Raw genomic sequence first — 26,704 nt, 5'->3', positions numbered from 1 at the left:
AAGCAGTACTCCCATCGAGCTGGACTTCATACTACTTATGAATTTCTGCTAGCTGAAGACATCAGGATAGTGGAGGTGGAGGAAAAGTAGACGTTGGAAATAGGATGCAGATCAGTCATGAACTCATTAAATAGCGGTGGAACAAGTTCGACAGGCTGAATACCCTGGTCCAATTCCCATGTTCCTGTTTGCAAATGGATTTGCATGTAGCATCTGAATATGTTTCAGAAGGTAGTACCTCAGTTTAATAGGTTTGAGCAGTTGTGAAAAATACCTTCTGGTTGCATTGAGATAGAGATGAATTCCTGAAAACACCTGAAGGTAGTCTAAATATTGTGGATGTGCTCATTATGGGTGCTGGTCCAGATTAGTTATATGACAGTTGGTAGATGGTCACTTTTTTATTATTTTTGCATCGGCAAAGGTGTCAGTTAAAATTTCTTCAATCAAAGAAGATCTGCTGTATTGACTTTCTATTCCTAATTTTTTTGCTTTTCACAAACCTACTTTCTGGAAAATTTGGAAATCATAGGATGTATTAATTCTTCTGCTGTCCAAAAGCGAAGAGACACAAAGCTACTATCAATTCAGTGAGGTATTTAGAGTAACAAAGATGTTCTGTTTGACCACTGGACAAAGATGTATTGCCAGATATTGTGTGCATAAAGTTATATATTCGGCTCTGATGAGACCTAAAACCATTACAGTACATTTCTGCAGATTGTTAATCCATAACCACGCACTTTTACGACATCTTCTTTGTTTCTTTTGTTAATTCTTGGGTACAACAGTAACTAGTAAGGCCAGCTTTAGTGTTCAACCTTAACTGTTCTTGAGAAGCTGGCGGAGAGTCACTGTCTTGAATCACTGCAGCTCATGTGGTGGAGGTACTCCTATGGTGCTATTCGGTAAGAAGTTCCATAATTTTGACCTTTTAACGATGAAGTAATGGCGATATATGCCCAAGTCCGGATGGCTGGTGACTTAATGGTGATGACGTCCCATACAATTGCTGCCCTTAGCTAGATGGTGGGGATCATGGGGTTGAGAGATTCTGTCAAAACAACATTGGGGGTTGCTGCGGTGCATCCAGCAGATAGTACACATTACATCCATAGTGAGCTTGTGGAGGAGGCAGTGGATGTTTAAGCTGGTGATTGAGCTGTTGGTAAAGGATATTAGTAGGTATAAAAATGAAATGCCTTGAGGGGATTATGCAATGTTAAATTGGTTGCTTTGTTTAAACAGAGGCCATGTGTCATCACTCTCAGTACATCCATCTGGAAAGCTGGCCTTATCAGTAGGAACAGACAAAACATTAAGGTATGTGTATACATCAAAGATAAAGCAGGTTTGATTACAAGCACACAAATGGCAAATTCTCCGCAATGATGCACATGCATAACCAAGACCCTGTAATAATTTTTCTCTATCTTCAGGAAGAAAATGTAGTTGTTTTAAAAGTAATTTAAATGCTGATAGTTAAGTTCTGGGACATTATAGTGAGATTCCTCTTTCTGTATCAGCAGATCTGAAGTTCATTATAAATAATTTGCTATGATGGTGTTCTACCAAGGGGGTAATTTTCTGGTTCTGCATTCTCAATATGAACTTTTGTCTGCATGTCTTGTATATTGGGATATTGCACATGCAGAGCTTACTTTCTTGTAATGGTTATGGGCTGCGCATTGTAAGACTTCCTAAAATGCATTCTCTGTACCAAGGTTTTTATAGTGGAAATATGATGGTGCACAATTTGCCCTTAAATCTACATAATGGCTGTGATAAGCAATAGCTCTTACATAAGTGTTTTTAGTATGCTGGCTGATTTGGCTAATCACAATTGTTGCAGCATAGAAGGCCACTTGTCCCATCATGTCTGCACCAGTGTACCGCTCTGATGTCTTCGTCCCGAAAGCACCAACTCACAAGCATAGCTTTAGCTCTTTGGCTGTGCCGAGTGGAACACTACTGCTCCAAAGGGATACCTTTGCCCCAACGGAGCATGGAGTCACCAACCTTCAGCTACCTTCGATATAAATCTTCCTCCAGCATGAAAAACATCCATTAACCACTATTCCCTTTTTCTAAATGAGTATTTAAGGTTTATTGTCTTTGAACTGCTCACAAACTGTGGAACACTGAACTGGCTCAGACTTGAGCCAGGCTAGTTTGTAATTCTGGGCTGCACATGGGTTACAAATCCCATGCTTTTATATATTTAATTGTTAATTTACCTGTTATTTTGTGAAACAATTGTTGCTGGAAATGACATGGCGGTTTAAACCACCGCGCTGTTGTATCTGATGGACCAGATAATGGATCCGTCATAGAATGGAAATTATTATGATTCACTAATGGGCTGATAAAGCACAGAGTTGCAATGCATTTGGTGCTATATTGTCTTCAGCAAAAACAGCCACGTTTTGTTGTGTAGACCATGCATTACTTCAGACTTATTTTCTGTTGCAATTCGCAAATACTAATCACCCCATCCCTTTTAGGGTAAAGTAGCTTGCCATTTCACTGTCTTAAATGAACGATATAATGTAAGCTGTTACCAGAGGTACTGGTTTACAGTGACTGAATTAAATTTTCATTTGTAACAATATTGTCACTGCTTTCTCGGGAATTGTATTCTGCGTTTCCATTCGTTTTGGAGGGAATATTGTGGCCTCTGCTCTTTTTCATGAACAGCTTAATGTACTGCTTAACAAAGTAATAGTGTACAGTTCTCTTACAATTCCCCACAGTTTCACCTTGGTTGTTTGGGGGTTTCCCTTCTATGAGAGTCAACATATCCTATTCAGGCCCTCAGAAGTTATGTTGTCAAGAACCTATTACTAAGCTGCAGCTGATTGGATAGAAATGCGGGGACTTGATGGTGTGGGCTGGGTGAGTGGACTGGGAAATATTTTCTTCCCATGGTAGGCTTTTAGAAATGGTGAATGCTGTTTCTGTTTTAGATTGCATGTGACCTCAGGTATGGGTTTCTACTGTTACTGTACTCTGTAATTTCTTTGACAAACTTTTGAAGCATTAGTCCTCAGAATTAACATTGTTACCTTGTGTCTGTTTTGAAAAAAACATGAATGCAATACTTTTCAGCTGCGGATGTTTTGGTTGACGTTGCAGCAGCCAAGGTGTAATCTGACACTGCCTGGTCACTCACGCAATGTAGTACTACAAGTTCTATATATTTACTGACAAGATGCATGATAACTATACACTTGTGTTAAAGCTTAGCCCACACTGACAAGAAATTAAGTATATCTAGCAATGCAAATGTAATCTATCTAAATTGTTCTTTTATTTCAACAGAACATGGAATCTAATTGATGGAAAACCTGCATTCATCAAAAATATAAAGCAGAGTAAGTTTAGGCTGCAATTTATTTAAATATTTTTATGGTCATAAAGATGAAGGAACTTGGAATGCATGCTTATGTTTTATGTCCAATATTGTACAGTTCAAGCTGTGATACAAGCATAGAACATTTAAACTTCTGCCCAATAAAGTGCTTAGTGGTCTGTCTGTATTTGATTTTTGTTTTGCTTTTATATCTTGTGCAGGGCATGCACTTCCTGTCTGCAAGCATTACTTCCTGTTGTCACAATAGTTGGTTGCACTTTTGTTCCAATATTTGTTTGTGTAAATGACTATGCTAACAATTCCCATTCAATTCTGTTATGTCACCTTCATAACATAGTTATTGACTCTTGTCACTAGGTGATCCTGCGGTGGCAGCTTTTGAAGCCTTTTCCTCAACTCTGTTGTTGTCTTGTATGTAAAATAACCTATATTAATTGATTACCATGGACAAAGGGTCTATGGGTGGGGTCTTATTAATCATTAATAGTGAAGGAGCACCATTGTACCAGTGTGAAAGGCTAATATTTCCCATATCAGTCATTCTTATTGGGAGAGAGTGGAGTTTGTTCGCTGCCTGTGCAGTCCTCATGGGTTTTCTAATTGATATTTATATTGAAGACTATCTCGCAGGCTGCACGAGTAGCACCTGCTGGCGCTGATGAAAGCAAAAAAACTGCAGATGTTGAAAATCTGAAATAAAAACAAAATGCTGGAAAAGCTCAGCAGGTCTGGCAGCCTCTGTGGAGAGAGAAACAAGTCCGTATGACTCTTCAGATCTAAACAGAAGTAGAAATGTGATGGATTTTATACTGTTCAAGAGGGGGTGGAGCAAGATAGAAGGTCAGAGATAGGCTGACGCTGTCAGCCCCCATGCAATTGATGTAGTTTGTGTAGAAACACTTCAAGCAGCATTACCCAAACCAATTCACAGAATCACACAGTGCAGAAGAGGCCCTTCGGCCCATCGAGTCCGGACCGACATGTGAGAAACACCTGACCTACCCACCTAATCCCATTTACCAGCACTTGGCCTATAGCCTTGAATATTATGATGTGTCAAGTGCTCATCCAGGTACTTTTTTTAAAGGATGCGAGGCAACCTACCTCCACCACCTTCCCAGGCAGTGCATTCCAGACTGTCACCACCCTCTGGGTAAAAAAGTCTTTCCTCACATCCCCCCCAAACCTCCTGCCCCTTGCCTTGAACTTATATCCCCTCATGACTGACCCTTCAACTAAGGGGAACAGCTGCTCCCTATCCACCCTGTCCATGCCCCTCATAATCTTGTACACCTCGATCAGGTCGCCCCTCACTCTTCTCTGCTCCAATGAAAACAACCCAAGTCTATCCAACCTCTCTTCATAACTTAAATGTTTCATCGCAGGCAACATCTTGGTGAATCTTCTCTGAACCCCCTCCAGTGCAATCACATCCTTCCTATAATTTTTCCTCCTGATCTCTTTAGGTAAGACTGCTAAAAATGCCACATTACAATTTAGAGCAGACAGATCTAGGTTGAGATTGCCCTTACATATTTCATAGAGAATCCCTTGTGCTGAGTATAGGCAAAGAGACATTTTCTGATGCAGTTTTGTCTCTTTTCAACACCCTTTGGCTCCCCTGAAGGTAAGGTACAGTTTAAAGGATAACAGCAATCCTTCAGTATCCTGAAATGGTCATTCTTCATATCATTCTTCGCATGTGTTGCTTCTGGTATGCGTCACTCCCTATGCCCACCTCCGTCAGCCTCACTCCCTCTGCCCGCCTCCGTCTCCCTCGCTCCCTTTCGTTCTCTCTCGCTCGCTCTTACTTCGGTTTGTCTAAGAAGTGGATGGCATCATTATTTTTATGTGACACATCCTTTCCAGCAGTTCTCACTGGGCAGCACTGAGGATCAGGCGCTCTTACTGTTCCCATTTCTCTGAACCTCAGGTTAATAATAGTGTGCCTAATGTTCCCCACCTGACATTAGCATGCTTAGCATAGACCATAAATCAAATGTTTGACCTTTTGTATCACTGACTTGCTATGATAATAGGGGAGTGGAGAGGAGGAGTAAGAGATACTTAGACAAACCAAACAAAAAGACAGGCAGACACACATCATAAAGAGATGCTCAGCCAAACAAAAGAGAAGATACTCAGATGGCAGAGAGAGTGAGAGAGAGAGAAGTAGAGACAAACCAAAGATGGAGGAAGCCACATAGCTGGACTGGATAATAGACATATACACCAACATAGATTGAACAGAGAAAACACGATGAAGGGAACAGAGACACATATGTAGACTGAACGGAAAACAAGAAACTTCCATCCCATCAATCTGAAACATTTCGAGCCAACACTTCAGAGCTGAAATGATGTATTTGCACACTACACCATCTGACCCTCCATATTCCTCTGCCTGAAGTTATGATTATGTACACAAGTGCAATCATGGCAAATATTTTTCGCTGGCATCAATATTGACATATCTCGAAGCATTTTTGGTAGCATTTATTTCTGTTACAAATATCAGTAAGTTCATGGATTTCATTTTATTTTGGTACTTAGATGCTCAAATTGTCCAGTGGTCCCCAAGCGGAAACAATTATATTGTGGTTTCAAATAACCAGTTGGACATTTACGCTCTGAAGACTGCCTCCATCAATGGTACCATCATGTGCAAAAAGAAGATCACATCAGTGAAATTTATAACAGTATGTTCACATTGGTGCTCAACCTTCCATAACTTAAGCGTTATATTTGAAGTTTAAGTATGATATTTGAAGCTTCTGTGTCAGAACCAAACTCATTTTGTTTTTTTTATCTTGTTCCTTTCATTTTGTTTTTTTTTAGAAACGAGCGAATAAACATTCCCTAGAATTTGCAATTCATACTTTTGGAAGGGGTGGGAAAATGATGGGTTTTTTTTCACTTGATCTGTCCTCTCCACTGTTGTTTTTAGCTTCTATTTGTTTCTTTGTAGCTTTTAATTTCTCAATTTGAAATTTGTTGCTTTGTTCCTTTACTCACTTTCCCTTTTCCCCTGTCCTTTTTTTAATCTTGTGATTTCTTTCTCTGGCTCTTGCACATCCATCCTATTTTCCTATTCATTTACGGGATGTAGGCTGGGCCAGCTTTTATGGCCTGTCTCTAGCTGCCCTTGAGAACGTGGTGGCGAGCTGCCTTCTTGAACTGCTGCAGTCCCTGTGATGTTAGGGAGGGAGTTCCAGGATTTTGATCCAGTGCCAGTGAAGCATCGACGATACATTTCCAAGTCAGGATGGTGAGTGACTTGGAGGGGAACTTCCAGGTGGTGGTGTTCCCATCTATCTGCTGCCCTTGTCCTTCTAGGTGGTAGTGGTTGTGTGTTTGGAAGGTGCTGTCTAAGGAGCCTTGGTGAATTCCTGCAGTGCATCTTGTAGATGGTACACACTGCTGCCACTGTGCTTCGGTGGCGAAGTGTTTGTGGATGGGGTGCCAATCAAGCAAGCTGCTTTGTCCTGGACAGTATCAAGCTTCTTGAGTGTTGTGGGAGCTGCACTCATCCAGGTGAGTGGAGAATATTCCACCACACTCCTAATTTGTGCCTTGTAGATGGTGGACAGGCTTTGGGGAGTCAGGAGCGGAGTTACTCGTCGCATGCTTCCTGGCTTCTGACCTGCTCTTGTAGCCATAGTAATTACATAGCTAGTCCAGTTCAGTTTCTGGTCAGCAGTAACCCCCCACCACCAGGATTTTGAAAGTGGGGCTTCAGTGATGGTAATGCCATTGAACATCATGGTTAGATTCTGTCTTATTGGAGATGGTCATTACCTGGCACTGGTATGACACTAGTTGCCACTTGTCATCCCAAGCCTGAATATTGTCCAGGTCTTGCTGGATTTGGACATAGACTGTGTCAGTATCTGAGGAATCGTGAATGGTGCTGAACATGGTGCAATCATCAGCGAACAGCCCCAATTCTGAACTTATGATAGCAGGAAGGTCATTGTTGAAGCAGCTGAAGATGGTTGGACCTAGAACGCTTTCCTGATGAACCGCTGTAGTGATGTCCTGGAGCTGAGATGACTGACTTCCAACAACTACAACCATCTTCCCTTGTGCTGGGTATGACTCCAACCAGCAGAGAGTTTTCCCTTTGATTCCCATTGACTCCAGCTTTGCTAGGGGTCCTTGACGCCACACTCGGTCAAATACAGCCTTGATGTCAAGAGCAGTCACTCTCACCTCCCTTGGGAGTTCAGCTCTTTTGTCCATGATTGAACCGAGACTTTAATGCAATCAGGAGCTGAGTGGCCCTGGCGGAAGCCAAACTAGGCGACAGTGAGCAGGTTATTGTTAAGCAAGTGCCGCTTGATAGCACTGTGGATGACCCTTTCCGTTACTTTACTGATGATGGAGAGTAGACTGATGGGGCTGTAATTGGCCAGCTTGGATTTGTCTTGCTTTTTGTGTACAGGACGTACCTAAGCAATTTTCCATATAACCGGGTAGATGCCAGTGTTGTAGCTGTACTGGAACAGTTTGGCTAGGGGCACTGCAAGTTCTGGAGCACAAATCTTCAGGACTATTGCCAAAATATTGTCAGGGCCTTTGCAATGTCCAGTGCCTTCAGCTGCTTCTTGATATCACATGGAGTGAATTGAATTGGCTGAAGGCTAGCATCTGAGATGCTGGGGACCTCTGGAGGAGGCCAAGATGGATCATCCACTCAGAACTTCTGGCTGAAGATTGTAGCAAATGCTTCAGTTGTGTCTTTTGCACCGATGTGCTGATTTCTCCCATCATTGAGGATGGAGATATTTGTGGAGTCTCCTCCTCCGGTGAGTTGTTTAATTGTCCACCACCATTCACAACTGGGTGTGGCAGGACTGCAGAGCTTAGATTTGATCCGTTGGTTGTAGGATCGCTTAACTCTGTCTATCACTTGCTGCTTATGCTGTTTAGCATGCAAGTAGTGCTGTGGTGTAGTTTCAGCAGGTTGACACCTCATTTTTAGGTATGCCTGGTGCTGCTCTCCTGCACCCTTCATTGAACCAGGGTTGATTCCTTGGCTTGATGCTAATGGTAGAATCGGGGATATGCCGGGCCATGAGGTTACAGATTGTATTCGAGTACAATTCTTCTGCTGCTGATGGCCCACAGCACTACACGAATGCCCAGTCTTGAGTTGCTAGATCTGTTCGAAATCTATCCCATTTGGCACACTGGTCGTGCCACATAACACGATGGAGGGCATCCTCAATGTGAAGGCAGGACTTGTCTCCATAAGGACTGTGCAGCGGTCACTCCTACCGATACTGTCATGGACAGATGCATCTGCAGCAGACAGGTTGGTGAGAAGGAGGCCAAGTATGTTTTTCCCTCTTGTTGGTTCCCCCACCACCTGCTGCAGACCTAGTCTAGCAATTATGTAATTTAGGGCTCGGTCAGTTGTAGAGCTACCAAGCCATTCTTGGTGATGGACATTGAAGTCCCCCACCCAGAGTACATTTTGCGCCTTTGCCATCGTCAGTGCTTCCTCCAACTGGTATTCAACTTGGGAGAGCACTGATTCATCAGCTGAGGGGTGGGGGCGGTAAGTGGTAACCAGCAGGAGGTTTCCTTGCCCATACTTGACCTGATGTAATGAGACTTCATAGGGTCCCGAGTCAATGTTGAGGACTCCCAGGGCAGCTCCCTCCTGACTGTATACTGTGCTGCCACCTTTGCTGGGCCTGCCCTGCCAATGAGACAGGACATACTCAGGGATGGTGATGGTGGTGTCTGGGACATTATCTGTATGATCCCATACAAAGAGGGAAAGCAAGCAATTGTCATATACTTATGCAGAGTGCTTTAAGTAACCCTGAAAACCTGGGTGTTCAAATGACTAGGAACAAACTGCTCTTTTACAAAAGTCGTTCTGCAGTGACTTAGGATTGAAATTCCCCAGTGATAAGCAGGAGCATCCTTTTTTTAGTAGAAGCCACTAGTAAAATCATGGGAATAGATTAATTTAAAGCATATAATGTGTCTGAGGATGAAAATCTGTCTAATAATTAACATTTCTCCTATTTTCACTCTCTTATCATCTTGAATGTTGATAATTTGACTCTAATTGATCAGGCACCTAACCTGTCAAGTATGGTCTAAAAGTATTTGGTGCCAATATTTATCATTCGTGCAAAATAAACATAAGCAATGCTCGTAGTTGGGCAGATATGTGGCCACTGAAATTTAGCAGTGATAAATAATTTATTGTCACACTATTCCACCATATAAATGAAAATAACTTTCAAGATTCTGTGTATATTGAGAGATGGTCAAGGGGAAGTGTATTTACTGCTTGTGATGTATAATGTGAAGGATAACTAGATTTATAAATTACTTTGAATACACTGTTTTGTACTAATTAGTGTTTGGTTACTAGCCTGTTTGTGAATAGAAATAATAAATGTATATTGTGTGAAGATTGAGTTTGAGAGTGATCTAGTTAAGTACAAAACTAGAGTTCTAAATATGGACAAAGCAAACTAAGTAGGTCCGGGGGGCAAATTGGCTAAGGTATTGGGAAACTAAGTTAAAAGTTATGTCAGTGGATTTGTAATTTGCACAAATATACATTCCTATAAAATCCCCCCAAGAATAATGGTCCAACTGTGGCTAACAAAAGAAGTTAAAGATAGTATTAGGTTAAGGGAGAGACTTAAAATGCTGTCAGAAGTAGTTTGAGGATTGGGAGGATTTTAAAATTCAGCAAAGCAAAACCAAGAAATTAAGGCAGAAGAAAGAGAACATAAATGTAAGCTACAAGAGACATTGTAAATAGACTGTAAAAGCATCTATTGGTTTGTAAAAAGGAAAAGTGAAGGATAGTGTGGGTCCCTTAGAGACAGAGATGGAAAATATAATCTGAATTATGGAAGTGGCAGAGACATTACACAAATACTTGTCTTCATGATAGAAGACACAGCGCATTCCAAAAACAGTGAGGAATCAAGGATCTAGTGAGAATATGTTGCTTAAATAAATTAGTATTGCTAATGAAGTAGTACTGGAGAAATTAATGGGATTAAAGGTTGGCAAATCTTCTGGACCCGATGGGGTTACATCCTAGGGTTTCAAAAGTGATAGCTACAGGGATATTGAATGCATCGGTTTTCATGGTCTGGGATTTACTGGTTTATATTATGGTCCTGGTAACAGAGCACTGAATTGATTGGGCAGAACCAATACGGATTTGTGAAATGGAACTTATGTTTGACAAATCTGTTTGAGTTTTTGAGGTAACTAGCAGAGTAGATAAGAGGGAGCCAGTGGATAGGGTGTGCTTGAGATTTTCAGAAAATTTTTGATAATGTGTCAACCAAGGGGTTATTAAGTGAAATTAGAACTCATGGGATTCTGCATACTGGCATAGATTGCTTGACAGGCACTAAGTAGAATAGAAATAGACAGCTTGGCAGACGCTAGTTCAGTGATCAGTGCTTTGGGCCTAAGCTGTTTACAATCTGTATCATTGACTGAGATGAGGTGTAAAGTATCCAAGTTTTCTGGCAATACAAAGTTAGATGGGAAAGTAAGCTGTGAGGAGGACGCAAAGAGATTGCAAATGGGATATAAACAGGTGAAATGAGTGGACAAGAACATGGCAGAAGGAATATAATGAGGAATAGCATGAAGGTTTCTACTTCAGTAGGAAAATCAGAAAAGCAGAATATCTTTTTAAGTGGTGAGACATTGTGAGATTCTGGAATTCTGTGCCTCTATAGGTTGCACTATCATAGCCCTTGCTGAGAGATTCAGCATTGAAAACAATGCAGTGGGATTAGCTTGGGGTACTTACTGACTGGTGCCCCACTAAAAATACCATAAAAAGTTAGGGCTGGTGCATTTAGGAATAAGTGAATTTTTAACCAGAAAATTAAATTTTACATAAGATAAAAGCAAAATACTGCAGATCTGCAGATACTGGAAACCTGAAATAACAATACATAAAATGCTGGAAAAACTCAGGTCTGGTAGTATCTGTGGAGAGAGAAACAGAGCTAACGTTTCAAGTCCATATGGCCCTTTTTCAGAGCTTCAGACCTCCTGAGTTTTTCCAGCATTTTATATATAATTTAATTTTATTAGTGTGGTATCTCAGTCTTTCAGAAGTTAATTAGTATTGGAGACTTAATGAAAAATAAAATGACTTTAAAAAAAATATTATGTCTCTCTTACCTCTCTCTCAATCCTACCTGTCATCCTCCATCTTTAATTCCACTTTGAGTACATGATTTAAACCTAATTTTTACTTTCTGGCTTAGAATCTGCATGCCTGTCAATGAGGATTCCTCAAACTGAATTGGCAATTAGGAAGGCAAATGTCATATTGGACTTTATTGCAAGGGGGTTGGAGTACAAGAATGGAGAAGTCTTGCTACAGTTGCACAGAGCTTTGGTGAGACAACACCTGGAATACTCTGCACAACTTTGGTTACCACACTTAAGGAAGGACATACTTGCATTGGAGGTATTACAGCAAAGGTTCTCTAAATTGGTCCCTGTGATGAGAGGCTAGGTTAGGCCTATATTCTCTGGAATTGAGAGAAGAATGAGAGGTGATCTCATTGAAAAATACCAAGTTTTGAAGAGACTGGACAGGATAGACATTGAGAGGCTATTTTCCCTGGCTGGACAATCTTGAACACACAGGCACAATCTCAGGATAAGGAAACAATCACTTAAGACTGAAATGAGGAGAAATTTCTTCACTCAAAGGAATTCCAGAGGGATGCAGATACTCCATCTTTGAATATATTTAACTGTTCTCAGTGCTATTAAAATTAAATATGTTTTGTTTGTCTTTAGGAAGCTATCATTGCTATAGCTGGAGATGAAGAACATGTAAGACTCTTTGATACAAACTCAAAAATGTGTCTTTCTGAATTCAAGGCTCATGACATCAGGTGCAGCATAAATTCTTTTGGAATTAAAGTTCATTGATCTTATTTATTTATCTTTGAATTGAGCACACTTTTTCGACCATCATCTGGTTTTTCTGCAATCTTGGGCCTCAGTGAACCACTTGCTTTACATCAACTTCCCCAGCAATGGTCACCTGCTCAAGGTCAATATCTCATAGGAGGTTTCCAATATTGATAAGGCCTCTCTGATCATTTCCTCACATCCTGCAAATTCCATGTCTCCTGCCCATCTCTAATCTCTTTACCATTATCTTCTGCCCTGGGGGAAATCTGCCTGGTTAGTACCATTTAAAACTCTAAATGTCCCCTTTCCAGCCAACCCCCCCCCCCCCAATCCCTCAAGTCACCAAGACTGCTGCTACTGTTAAACGCTTCCTTGCTCTAGTTTTGACTCCCCTGTGTCCTCCAAGACACCCATTCCCACTCCATTGTACCTCTAGTGCAATTTCTCAACTCTGCACCTTGAGATCTGCAGGTTGAGCATGACTGAGCGTTGGTCATTCATCACTAGGCTTCGTTGGATCATGTTAAACAATATTACATCTCCCTCATGTTAAACAATATTACATCTCCCTCTCCATAGCTAAATTCTTGTACTCCAGGAAGGCCAATCTCTTACTCCTTAATGTTAAACTACCTCCTTTAACCCACATCCCCTACTTTCCTATAACATGTGAAAGTTAGTCACTTTGCAGGTACTTAATTGAATTTCAAAGAGTGCCATCCAAAGTCAGTGTGTCACCGTTAGATGCTGCCTGGAGACACCTAGTTGGCATACTGCGAATATACAGCTAGTGAACTTTATATTTAATTATCTGTCTAGTAATTTATGCCACTAGCCATTAGTCCATTTTTGGCTTTGATGCCTGGTGATTCTGCAGCATTAACTTTAGGCACTGCTGCCACAAAATCTTTTCCAGTAGAAAGAATACAGTGCAGTTCACATCCTCTGAACATCCTGAAGGCTTCACAGCCAATGGAATTCTTTTGTAATGTAGTCAGTGTTGCTTTTTAGACAAACATAACAGCCAATCTTATATACAGCAAGATCAAAGGAAACTGCATTTTTTTGGTGGTGTTAATTGGCCAGAGCACCAGGACAATTCTCTGCTTTTCTTCAAATATTGTTAAGAATATGTTATATTTACCTGAACAGAGAGGTCTTCAGTTTAATGAAAGACAATGTGGCATTCCCTCCACCTACGTTTATGTATCAACCTATACTATACACTAGTGCCCGGAATGAAACCTGAACTCGCAACCTTCTGATTCGAGTCAAAGAATGTCATCTACAGACCAAAGCTGGTACTTAAAAGATTTAATCCTGTGCAGAATGGGAATACCCTGTGTTGGAAGGACAATGCTGTCCATTCTCCTAGGCATAGTGTGACTTTGATAACATTGACAGCTTTGCAAAGAAGGAGTCTATTTGTAATATCCTATTAAACCTGAACATCCGTGGAAATATCTCTTCTTTCCACTGGATTCCCTATTTAGTTACTGTTATAAATGAGTCTTACAAATTGCTAACTTCAATTATTTTAATTCCTTTTCAGAGTGAAAGTGATGCATTTTTTCCAAGTGGCACAGAGTTATGTTCTTGCCACAGCATCCAGTGATGGTTACATTAAACTATGGCAGATAGACATTAAAAAGGTAGGCAGTCATGATTTTTATGAATGCTTAATGTGTACCCTGGAATAAGATGGGGGAGCTATAGGGTGAGAAGCTCTGGGCCAGAAACATCAAAGAACTGTTTAATTTAAAACTGTTTTCTTTCAAAGATCTGGTTCTATGCGATTCTAGGGGTTTTAATATAGCTACAATCTTTCGACCCACCTAAACTCATTCATCCAGAGTGATCCATTTGTTTGAGAAACTTCTAGGATGTTTCAGTCTGGAAGTTGATCATTGTACACTGAAAGAACAATCTTCAGATATCATAAAATCATAAATGTTTATGATGCAAAAGGGTCATTTTGGCCCATTGTACCTGTGCTGACCAAGAAAGAGCTATCCAGCCTAATTATCAGCCTATGTCAGCCAAAGCTCAGTTGATACCATTCTTAGCACATCACAAGGTCTGGGTTCAAGTACAACTCCAGGGATTGAGCCAAAAATCAAGACTGAAGCTCCTGTGCACATCTCCGGGAATGCCGAGTTGTTGGAGGTGCTATCTTTTGGATGAGACATTAAACTGAGGGCCCATCAGCCTGCTTGCCTTAATGTAAAATATCATGTGACATTATTTTGAAGAAAAGCAGAGGAGTTATCTCCGGTGTCCTGGCCAATATTTATCCCTCAGTCAACATCACAAAGCAGTAATTCAAAAGTAAAATACTGGAATGCTGGAAATCTGAGACAAAAACAAAAAAATACTGGAAATATACAGCAGTTCTGGCAACATCTGGGGAGAGAAAAACACAGTTAACGTTTCAGATCTTGTTTTTCATCAGAACTGGAAAAAGTTAAAAACGTAATAGCTTAACGTAATAGGGAGTGAAATGGGGGCCAGTGGAGAACCAACAAAAGGGAAGATCATTTATGGGGGTGAAGATGGGATACATTAAATGATAAACAAGTTGGTAGGAATAGCCAAAGTGGTAAAGTAACGAAATAAAAGATGGATCCAGAGGAGGTGTAAATGGCAGAATGATGAACAGCTGCCATCTGAAGCAAAAATGAGAAAAACAAGGTTAAGACTGAAACCTGCAAAGAAAAGGAGGGGGCACAGCTGCAGAGATTGTGATCAGAAACTGCTGAACTCAATGCTGAGTCCAGAAGTCTGAGAAGTATCTAATTGAAAGATGAAGTGCTGTTCCTGAAGCTTCTGTTGAGTTTCATTGGAACACTGCAGTAGGCAGAGGTGTCAGCATGAGAGGTGTGAGAGCAAAGTGGAAAATTAAAATAGCAAGCCACGGAAAGCTTGGGGTCATGCTTGGCGACTAAGCAGAGGTGTTCCTCAAAGCAGTCACCCAATCTGAGTTTGGTCTCCCCGTTATAGAGGAGATAATATTGAGTAGCGCACACGGTACACTAAATTGAATGAAGTGCATGTAATTCACTGCTTCATCCGAAAGGAATATTTGGGGCGTTGGACCCCTTCCGTAACATCCTGGTCATTCTCCTATCACCCTCAACATCCCATCCCCCCTTCTCACAACACCTTTCCATGCAAGTGCAGGAGATGTAACACCTGCCTTTTGGCGAACTGAGGAAATTTAAGAGTGGTATCAAATTTAAAGAAAAGGTGTATAATGTTGTGAAGATAAGGGGTAGGCCAGAAGATTGGGAAAATTTTAAAAACCTGCAAAGGATGACTTCAAAAAATGAGGAAAAAGTCAGGGTATGAGAGAAAATGAGCAAGAAATATAAAAACAGACAATAAAAGCTTCTACAAGTATATAAAAAGGAAAAGAGTAATTAAAGTGAAGATTGGACCCTTAAAGGATGAGACTGGGGAATTAATGGGAAATAGCAGAAGCTTTGAACAGTATTTTGTATCTGTCTTCACAGTAGAAGACACATAAAGCACCTCAAGAATAGTGGAAAATCAAGAGGCAAATGGGAGAGGTCTTAAAACAATCACCATGACTGGAGAAAAAGTAATGGAAATACTAATGGTACTTACGGCTGACAAGTCCCACAAGAACACAAGAAGGAGGAGCAGGTGTGACCACATGGCCTGTCGAGCCAACTCTGCCATCAGTATAATCACGGCTGATATTGGGTTTCAAGTCCACTTTCCTGCCTGCCCTCCATATCCCTCAATTCCCCAAGGAACCAAAAATCTGTCTGTCCTACCCTTAAATGTATTCAATGTTGGAGCATCCACAACCTCTGGGGTAGAGAATTCCAAAGATTCGCAGCCCTTGAAGTGAAGTCATTTCTCCTTATCTCAGTCCTAAGTGATTGGCTTCTTATCCTGAGACTGTGCCCCCGTGTTTTATATTACCCAACCAGCGGGAACAATCTCTCCGCATTCACCACCTCAAAGAACCCCTTCAGAATCTTGTAGGTTTCAATGAGATTACCTTTCATTCTTCTAAACTCCAGAGAATTAAGGCCCAAACCCCCTCATGGCAGGGACCAATCTAGTGAATCTTCGCTGCACCAGCTCCAATGCGAGTATATCCTTTCTTAAATGTGAAGACTAAAACTCCACATGCTATTTCAGAGATGGTCTCACCAAAGCCCTGTACAATTGTAGCAGGACTTCTTTATTCCTGTACTCCAATCCCCTTGCAATAAAGGCCTCAGGACCTGATGGCCTGCATCCTCGGGACAAAAAGAAGTAGCTGCAGAGATAATTGGTTGTAATCTTCCAAAATCTCATTGGTTCTTCAAAGGTCCCAACAGATTGAAAAATTGCAAATGTAGTACCTCTGTTTAAGAAAGGAGGAAGACAGAAAGTAGGAAACTATAGGCAATTCTGACTTAGACACTCTGGGAAAATGCTAGAGTACGTTATTAAAAGGCATGTAGTAGAATGTTTAGATAATCAAAATACAATCAGGCAGAGTCAATGTGGTTTTGTGAAAGGGAAATCACGTTTGATAAACATGAGTTTGAGTTCTTTGAAGATGTAACAAGCAGGGGAAACACTAGATATAGTGTATGTGGACTTCCAAAGACTATTGTGATGAAACCTTAACTTAATCTGAAATTCGAATGTTGGCAACTCCAGTTTCTGACGAACCTCAGGTCTCCCACGCATGTGTCAGCCAGGAACTGGCAGCACGTGTGCAGTTCGGTTATTTTACGTTCTTCAGACCAACCACTGGCCCTGCATGCCTGCGTAGAAGGATGAAAGAAGAATGGTGTGAAAACCCAGGTCAGGTGACCTGGTGCAGAGCGCCATTGTTAAGTAAATGTCCCAGGGAGCAGGACATGGGAGGGGGACAGGGAGAGACCCCAAAAGGAAGTCCCAAGTAAGGGATAAATATGGGGGACAGGAATAGGTCCCATTAAATTAATTTAAAAGAAAGGAGCAGAGAAAGAGGCTCCAAATTAAAGAAAGACTACAGGGAACAGATTTTAAGCGAAGTAGGCTCAAGAGAAGCCCTGAAGATTCGAGAAGGCAGCCAAAGGTTGGTGACTCCCTGCTGCAGGCTGTCGGGACAAAGGTAGCCCATTGGAGTGGTGGCGTTCCTCTGGGCACAGCCAAAGATCTGAAATTGTGCTTGGAGGGTGAACCTTGACTGTACTCTGAAATCCAGGGGAAAGGAATGTCAGAAAGTGAGATTAAAACCTTGAGGGGTGGACCATTGTTGAAGCCATCTGAGCGGGAGCGACGTTGGGGAGAATCCCTAGGCAAGATCTTCAAATGTGAATACTGGAAAGCCTTGTGAGAAAGACGAGGTTTCAGTGAGATTGATTGGCTTAAGGCGTGACTGATGTCTAGGTCGGTTGTTGAAAAATCCCTAGAATCCATTTTTGGCTGCATCTGTCATTTATTGTGTATTGTGTGCTCGACTACAATTTGCCTGTTAAGTCACATGAAGTTAACTGTGAATGTTAGAGAATAAGAGAAATGGTTTTATCTTTCTGAATCTGTATAATTAAATTTATTTTTTGTTTATTCTAATCTTCAAAGATTCCAATGGAATCTTGTGGCTTTATTCACTTAGTAAGTGTCTTGAATCTCAAACTTTATCTGCTTCAAACAAAACGTTATTGGTCCCCAACCGAATCTTCCCCACAACCTAGAGTCTGGCCAAGGATCATAAAACTTTTGATAAGGTGCCACATAAGATAAGGTTACTACATAAGATAAGAGTTCATGGTGTTGGGGGTGATATATTAGCATGGACAGTGGGCTGGCTGTCTAAAAGGAAACAGAGTCGGCATTAAATGGGTCATTTTCAAGATGGCAAACTGAACTTTTGGAGAGCCACGGATAGGGTGCTAGGGCCTCAACTATTTATGATACATATTAATTACTTGGGTGAAGGTATCGACTGTACGGTAACAAAATTTGCTGATAAAAAGATAGTTAGGAGAGCAAGTAATGAGGAGGATACAAAGAGTTTGCAAGGGGATATAGATAGATTAAGTGTGTGGGCAAAAATTTGGCAAATGGAGTATTATGAAGGGAAAATGTCAGGTTGTCATTAGCAGGAAGAATATAAAAGTAGAATATTATTTAAATGGAGAGACTGTAGAATGCTGCAGTACAGAGTATCTGGGTGTCCTTGCACATGAATCACAAAGTTAGCATGCAGGTACAGCAAGTACTTTGGAAGGCGTTCTCGCTCTTGAACTTGCCCTCTCTCTCGTGCACACATGCCTGCTCCCTCCCTCTCGTCCACCTGCCCTCCTTCCCCGCTTCGTGGGTGCCCTCTTGCTCCCCATATAGATAGAAGATTTTTGGATTCCCTTTTTATGTTGTCTGACATTCCATCCCATATTATCTCTTTGCCAATCTTATGGTCGCCTTAGCTTCCCCTCTCAACTCATTATATTGATCTGGGTCTTACTTGAAAAATTCTCTTGACATGCATCAATCTTTTTTTGGTTTCATCATATTCTCTGTTTCCTTTGCCATCCAAGCCCTGGCTTTGGTTTGCCTACCTTTTGATCTTGTTGGAATGTACCTAGCCTTTACCTAAAATATCTCTTCCTTAAAAACCACCCATTGTTCTTTTTTTTATTCATTCACGGGATCGGGTTTCGCTAGCTGGACCAGCATTTATTGCCCATCCCTTGTTGCCCTTGAGAAGGTGGTGGTGAGCTGCCTTCTTGAACCGCTGCAATCCATGTGCACCCACAGTTCTGTTAGGAAGGGAGTTCCAGGATTTTGACCCAGCGACAGTGAAGGTACAATGATATATTTCCAAGTCAGGATGGTGAGTGACTTGGATGGGAACTTCCAGGTGGCGGTGTTCCCATCTCTCTGCTGCCCTTGTCCTTCTAGATGATAGTGGTCGTGGGTTTGGATGGTGCTGTTGAAGGAGCCTTGGAGAATTCCTGCAGTGCATCTTGTAGATGGCACACACTGCTGCTACTGTGTGTCAGTGGTGGATGTTTGTGGATTTGGTGCCAGTCAAGCGAACTGCTTTGTCATGGACCCCCCGGGATGTTGATAGTCGGTGATTCAGTGATGGTTAGATTCTCTGTTGTTGGAGATGGTCATTGCCTGGCACTTATGTGGCACGAATGTCTTGCCACTTGTCAGCCCAAGCCTGGATATTGTCCAGTTCTTGCTGCATTTAGACATGGACTGCTTCAGTATCTGAGGAATCGTGAATGGTGCTGAACATTGTGCAATCATCAGCAAACATTCCCACTTCTGACCTTATGATGAACGGAAGGTCATTGTTGAAGCAGCTGAAGATGGTTGGGCCAAGGACACTACCCTGAGGAACTCCTGCAGTAACGTCCTGGAGCTAAGATGACTGACTTCCAACAGCCACAACCATCTTCCTTTGTGCTGGATATGACTCCAACCAGTGGAGAGTTTTCCCCCTGATTTCCATTGACTCCAGTTTTGCTAGGGCTTCTTAATGCCACACTCGATCAAATGCTGCCTTGATGTCAAGGGCAGCCACTCTCACCTCACCTTGGGAGTTCAGCTCTTTTGTCCATGTTTGAACCAAGGCTGGAATGAGGTCAGGAGCTGAGTGACCCTGGCAGAACCCAAACTGGGCATCAGTGAGCAGGTTATTGCTTATTCTGTTACCATTTGTTCTGTCAAACTTTGGTTCTGTTTTATCCTTGCTAGATCCTCTCATATCCCACTGAAATTCACCCTTTTCCAACTTAGAAGTTCTACTTTAAGAATGTTCCTTGCTCTTCTCCATTATTAACTTTTACATTACGATACGATGATCGTTCCTATGGACACTTGGTCCACTTGACTAACTTCATACCCAGCCGCAGTTCCAGCAGTGCCTCCTTCTTTGTTGACATGCTAGTCAAGGAAGTTCTTCTGAACACATTTAAGAAATTCCTCCCTCTTCTTTCCCTTCACTCTAACATTATCCCAGTCGACATTTGAGTAATTGAAGTCCCCCAATATCACCGCTCTCTGCACATCTGTGTGATTTCCCTACAGATTTTCCCCTTTAACTCTCATTATTTGAAGGCCTATAGAATACCCCAGTTAGTATGATTATACTCTTTTTGCTCTCAACTCTTAACCAAATGGATTCTGTCCTACCCCACTCCCAAAGACATCCTCGCTTTCCAGCACTACATTGTCTATCCTAATCAGTACTGCCATCCCACCTCCCTTTTTTCCTTCCTAGTCTTTCTTGAATATATTTTTATTCATGAATATTAAGATCTGATTCCTCACCATTTTTAAGCCACACTTCCGATATTGCCCTGATGTTACCACATGGATTGTAACTCGCTACACTTTTTGCATTTATATGCATGCATTGTAAACCTGACTTTGTATTCTTCATGCTCCTTCTTAGCCTGCTTCTATCTAATATTCTACTTTCTTATCTAGTACTATCCAACACTCTTGCTCCTTTACTCACCTCTTTTCTACTTCTGTAACTAGAGGACCATCAATATAAGATAGACATCAAGAAATCCAATAGGGTATTCAGAAGAAGTTACTTTACCCAATGAGTGGTGAGAATGCAAAACTCACTACCACAGGGAGTGGTTGAGGCGAATAATAGAGATGCACCTAAGGGAAAGCTAGACAAGGGGGGGGAGAAGGGAATAGAGGGTTACGATGATAGATTTAAATGAGGAAAGATGGGAGGAGGTTCGAGAGGAGCAAATGCTGGCATAGACTGGTTGGACTGAATAGCCTGTTTCTGTGAAGAATATCCTATGTAATCCTGTATGTTGGTACCCATTTTCCTGCCAATTTAGGTTAAACCCTCTCAACCACATTAGTGGACCCTCCCTGCTAGGACATTGGTCCCAGTCATGTTGAGGTGCAGCCATCCTTTTTGAATAGGTGCCTTCTGCTGGTTCAATACTGCAAGAATCTAAAGCCCTCCCTCCTGCACCATGCCTCAAGCCACGTATTGACACTCCCTATCTTCCTATTTCTGTTCCAGCTCATGTTTCATTGGGAGCAGTGCAGATATTACTACCTCAAGGTCCTATCTTTTAACTTCCTCCCTAGCTCTTGAAAGTCTGACCCCTCTGTGGTTAGTACCAACATGTACCATAACTTCTTGCCCACTTCCTTCCTCCTGAAGAATAATCTGCACAATGATGTAATTTACCCTGGCAGCAGGGAGGCTGCACACCATGTGGATCTCATGATGGCAGCTCCAGAAACCCTCGTTTGTTCCCTCACTATGGAACAGCTTGCTGTTCCCTCCTGTTCAGTTCTTTGCCCATTGGTGCCATGCTCATTACTACACTCTCTTGAAGGTTTTGTCATTCTCAGTATCCAATGTTGAGTAACAGTTGAGAGTGGCATACACTCTGAAGACTCCTGCACTTCCTGACTCTTCCTACTCTTCAGGATGAGCATCTACTATCATGAACTTTCTGTTGAAATGTAAGATCCAGGAACCTCTGAGCCTCCCAAAAGAAGACTTCAGAAACCAAAGGGAAAACTAACGAAATCTGGGATAAAAGAAAAAAATATTGGTTGAAAAGCTGATTGTCAGAAGAGGGTCAATATTTCAGGTGTGAATTTTAGGAGTTGCACATCACTCCCCTCCCGCAGATTTGAGGGAACTTAAGTAAGTGATGTTTACAAATGGAGCAGTATACATGAAGACTTCTTCTACCTCTGTGAATGATGAATGCAATTGATATCCTTTTTTGTTGTGTACATTTCAGGTTCCAAGTTGTCCTTTACTGCTAAGTGAAGTAAATACTTCTGCCCGGCTGACCTGTCTGGCTGTGTGGCTGTCAAACCCTGCAAGTATTGCACAAGAGGTTGAAGAGCAAGGTAGACACTGTAAAGGAATGGGGGAATCTACTGCATTTAAATTTTGAGTACAAAATGGAATCTTTACTTGGGTCAGTGAACTTCATGTGCCTGTGGTCATAGATTTTTTTTTATAAGCTATCAGCAATGTTCCCTCCAATCTTTGGAGTGCACAGATGATTTGTTTAAGCGTGCAGCTCTTTAAATTTTCCTGCACAGCCATGTACAAGAAGTAACTTAGAAGGTTCGACATGTGCACGGAACCTCAGCTGCAAGGAAAAATTGATCATCAGCCTTTAAACATTTCATTAGCAATTAGGAAAAGCTATTTTTGATACATACTGTGCCGTGGACAAATTATCTCATGCAATTAGAATTCTGCTGTTGTTGGGGGCGATGTGACTCATATATTTGGTGCAAGAATACTTTATCAAAAGATTAGCCTGGTTGTAAATTGCAACCAAGACAATCTTCTGAGTTCATGGTTTTAAAAGTTGATAAAGCAACCTTCAGTGGTGGTTTACAGCCTGTTAAAGGCCAGTTAACCAGTCTTGTTTCCGGTAGTTCAAGGGATATGCAGATAAAGGCAAGCAGAAAATATGTTTTTTTTTATTTTCAGTATTCACTTAGATAGAATCGTGTACAACACAGGAGGCCATTTGGCCTATCATCTTTGTGCCAATGCTTTGAAAGAGCTATCCAATTCATCTAGTCCCTATCTCTTTCCCCGTAACCCCATAAAGAATTACTATTGAAATAAAAACTGCTCTGTATTTGGGTATTCATGCTATTTTCATGTTTGTTTCGGCAATGCCCAAGTTGAACTTCATATAGAATGGTCCAAGGTTGTATTGCCCCAGACATGCTGACAACCTAGTGATTAACAACCCTGTGATTATCTTGCCAGACTGCTCAGCTCACAAAAATCAATCCCAGTTTAATTTTTTATTATTCATTCATGGTGTTATGGCAGGCAGATGGTAAATGTCAAGCTGCCCAAATCCCAGAGGGAAACTTGAATCAGCTGCCACAACTATTTGCAATTTGTACTTATTGCATGATGCATGCTGTGAATTCAATAGTAATAAGTCCACTGAGTCTTAAAGGGTTTTTACAAAACTAAATTAAACCTTTATTAATAAAAGCAATAACTTTAAACACCTACAAATTACTACTAACTCCTAGCTCCCCTGATTAACTAACACCCAGTTACACCTCCATTAAGGCAACAGTAAAAACACAGATTTTAAAAGACCCAAGCAAAGTAACACAATACCCTGAACAGTTTAATTCAAAGTGAGTTCTCTTAACTTCAGTGCAGACAGCAGTTTGGGCACAGAGGCTAGAGGCTTTTCACAATTGTTAGATCTTAGAATTCCTGCCCTTACACACAGCCTTTTCTCCTTTATACATACTTTCCCCTTTAAATGCAAATTCCCATTGTTTCACTATGTCTTTGGACTTTACCTCTCTAATATTAAAAATCTATCATAGTACTAATTTTACTAGTAATCCTTGGGAAAAATAAACACACTGTTTAGTAACTTCTACTGGCTAGGTGTAACGTTTCACCCCCTCTTTTGAATTCAAGCTACTCTGGTGTATTTAAAAATACAAATATTCCCTTTACACCTCACATTCTAAAACTTCACCCATGCTACTTTCAAACCTAGCTTCTCATCTGATACAACAAAACACCCAGACCAGCTGTCTGTAATTCAACTAAAACCACACACATGTACACACACGTTTGCAGACCCATACACACAGACCCCACTATTACTCTATCCTACAATAACATAATGAAAATTATTATATCTTCCTGACAATGGGATGTGGGCAGTTATTATTTATTCCAGGCTTGTCCGACATGCGGCCCTCATAGCCTCTCAAATCGTAGCCTGCGGACCTGGTGTTCAACATGTTGGTAAGTGGAGTGGAATGGAAGATTCTGCAAGAAGCTGTTCCTGCTGCTCCAATCACAGGCCGTTTCTCTCCCACATATACTGCTCATAGGCTCACTAGGAGAAATTGGCTGCTAGGCCCAGGGGGCAAGAGCAGGAGAGATGGCTGCCAGCAGGGGGGTGGGGTGCATGGGTGGGAGCTGCCAGGTTCAGGTGTGGGGGAGAGTGACAGCTGGTGGGGGAGGTGGTGGCTGCTGGCTGGGGTGGGGGGGGGGGGCAGGAGGACGGCTGCTGGTGGGTGTGTGTACGTGTCTGGCTAATTCCCAGTCTCAGGTTTTCGCTCACCTTCACCCTGACACATACCCACATCCATTCACACAGTGTGGGCAAGGGTGCATTGACTGAGCACCCTGAGACTGGGAATAAGCCAGACATACACACACATACACACTCTCTCACACTCTAAATGTCATCCTTATTGATTACTCATTTTATAAAATTATCTATTTATTACTTTTACCTTACTTTATTTTCGCTCAGCAAGTTGTTTGATTTCTTCATATCTCCAACTTTTTTTGAATTTCATGTTTAATGTTGTGCCAAACCTCAGCTTTCCAAAACTTGTTCATCAGCCTCTTGAGTGAGAAAAACATTGAAATGTAGCCCCCCATGTGAACAAGTGGGACGAACCTGGTCTATCTTCAGTTGCTCTTGAGAAGGTGGTGGTCAACCACATTGCTTAGTTTATGAAGTCACATGAAAGCCACACAGGGTGAAGCCCATCAGATTAGTGATCCAGATGGGTTCATGCCAACATTCTGGTAGTTACATGGTCACCAACACTGGTACTTGCTTTCTATTCCAGATCTATTTAGTTAACTGACTTGAAATTCACCAGTCATTGTGGTGAGATTAGAACTCATATAGACATTTACAGCACAGAAGGAGGCCATTCATTGTGTCCATGTTGGTCAACAAAGATCTGACTACACTAATCCCATTTTCCAGCGTTTGGCCCATAGCCCTGGAGGCTATAGCAATGCATATGAATATCTAAATACTTCTTAAATGTTACAGGTTTCTGATTCAACCACCCTTTCAGGCAGTGAGTTCCAGGCTCCCACCACCCTCTGGGTGAAAAAAATTTCTCCTCAACTCTCCTCTTAGCCTTCTACCTCTTACCTTAAATCTATGCCCCCTGGTTATTGACCCCTGTACTAACGGAAAAAAGTGCCTTCCTATCCACCCTATCTATTTACACCTCTATCAGATCCCTTCTCAGCCTTTGCTGTTCCAAGGAAAACACCACTAGCCTAGCCAATCTTTCCTCGTAGCTCAGACCCTCCAGCCCAGGCAGCATCCCGGTAAATCTCCTCTGCACCCTCTCCAGTGCAATCACATCCTTCCTATAATGTGGTGACCAGAACTGCACACAGTACTCCAGTTGTGGCCTAGCCAGCATTTTATACAGTTCCAGCATAACCTCCCTGCTCTTGTATTCTATGCCTCGTCTAATAAAGGCAAGCATCTTATATGCCTTCTTAACCACCTTATCTACCTGCCCTGCTACCTTCAGGGATCTGTGGATATGCACACTGAGGTCCTCTGATCTTCAGTACTTTCCAGGGTCCTACCATTCATAGTGTAAGCCCTTGCCTTGTTAGCCCTCCCCAAGTGCATTACCTCACACTTTTCTGAATTGAATTCCGCTTGCCACTGCTCTGCCCACCTGACCAGTCCATTGCTGGTCTACATGCATTTAAGAAGGGTAGCAGGGATAATCCAGGAAATTACAGGCCGGTGAGCCTTACGTCAGTGGTAGGGAAATTATTGGAGAAGATTCTTCGTAACAGGATTTACTACCATTTGGAAGCAAATGGACGAATTAGTGAGAGGCAGCATGGTTTTGTGAAGGGGAGGTTATGTCTCACTAACTTGATCGAGTTTTTCGAGGAAGTGACAAAGATGATCGACGATGGAAGGGCAGTGGATGTTATATACATGGATTTCAGTAAGGTTTTTGACAAGGTCCCTCATGGCAGACTGGTACAGAAGGTAAAGACGCATGGGATCAGAGGTGAGCTGGCAGGATGGATACAGAATTGGCTTGGTCATAGAAGACAGAGGGTAGCAGTGGAAGGGTGCTTTTCTGAATGGAGAGCTGTGACTAGTGGAGTTCCGCAGGGATCAGTGCTGGGACCTTTGCTGTTTGTGGTTTACATAAATGATTTGGAGGAAAATGTAACTGGGCTAATTAGTAAGTTTGCAGATGACACCAAGGTTGGAGGAGTTGCAGATAGTGAAGAGGATTGTCAAAGGATACAACGGGATATAGATCGGTTGGAGACTTGGGCGGAGAAATGGCAGATGGAGTTTAATCTGGACAAATGCGAGGTAATGCATTTTGGAAGGTCTAATACAGGCAGGAATTACACAGTAAATGGCAGAACCCTTAAGTACATCGACGGGCAGAGGGATCTGGGTGTACAAGTCCACAGGTCACTGAAAATGGCAACTCAGGAAGTCAGGAAGGCATATGGCATGCTTGCCTTCATTGGCAGAGGTATTGAGTATAAAAGCTGGGAAGTCATGCTGCAGCTGTATAGAACCTTGGTTAGGCCACACTTGGAAT

At 41.8% G+C, this 26,704-nt stretch overlaps 1 protein-coding gene across 4 annotated transcripts in view; it reads left to right on the top strand.

Moving 5' to 3' along the window:
• Positions 1–26,704, top strand: part of pak1ip1 (PAK1 interacting protein 1) — an 81,441-nt gene that overhangs the window by 39,795 nt on the left and 14,942 nt on the right. Inside the window, exons 4-9 of one of the 4 annotated variants that reach the window (XM_041183866.1) lie at positions 1,249–1,323; positions 3,322–3,374; positions 5,927–6,072; positions 12,197–12,294; positions 13,869–13,968; positions 22,078–22,189. In XM_041183866.1, the coding sequence (XP_041039800.1) occupies positions 1,249–1,323; positions 3,322–3,374; positions 5,927–6,072; positions 12,197–12,294; positions 13,869–13,968; positions 22,078–22,189 (584 nt within the window). Of the gene's footprint in view, positions 1–1,248; positions 1,324–3,321; positions 3,375–5,926; positions 6,073–12,196; positions 12,295–13,868; positions 13,969–22,077; positions 22,261–26,704 lie in introns of all 4 variants that reach the window. The other 3 variants (XM_041183867.1, XM_041183869.1, XM_041183868.1) reach the window with 3 other exon arrangements.

This window comes from Carcharodon carcharias, chromosome 3 (assembly GCF_017639515.1).
Source record: "Carcharodon carcharias isolate sCarCar2 chromosome 3, sCarCar2.pri, whole genome shotgun sequence".
Lineage (NCBI taxonomy): Eukaryota > Metazoa > Chordata > Chondrichthyes > Lamniformes > Lamnidae > Carcharodon > Carcharodon carcharias.
Note: the sequence above shows the minus strand (reverse complement) of the source record. Positions and strands in the feature narration are given on the sequence as shown.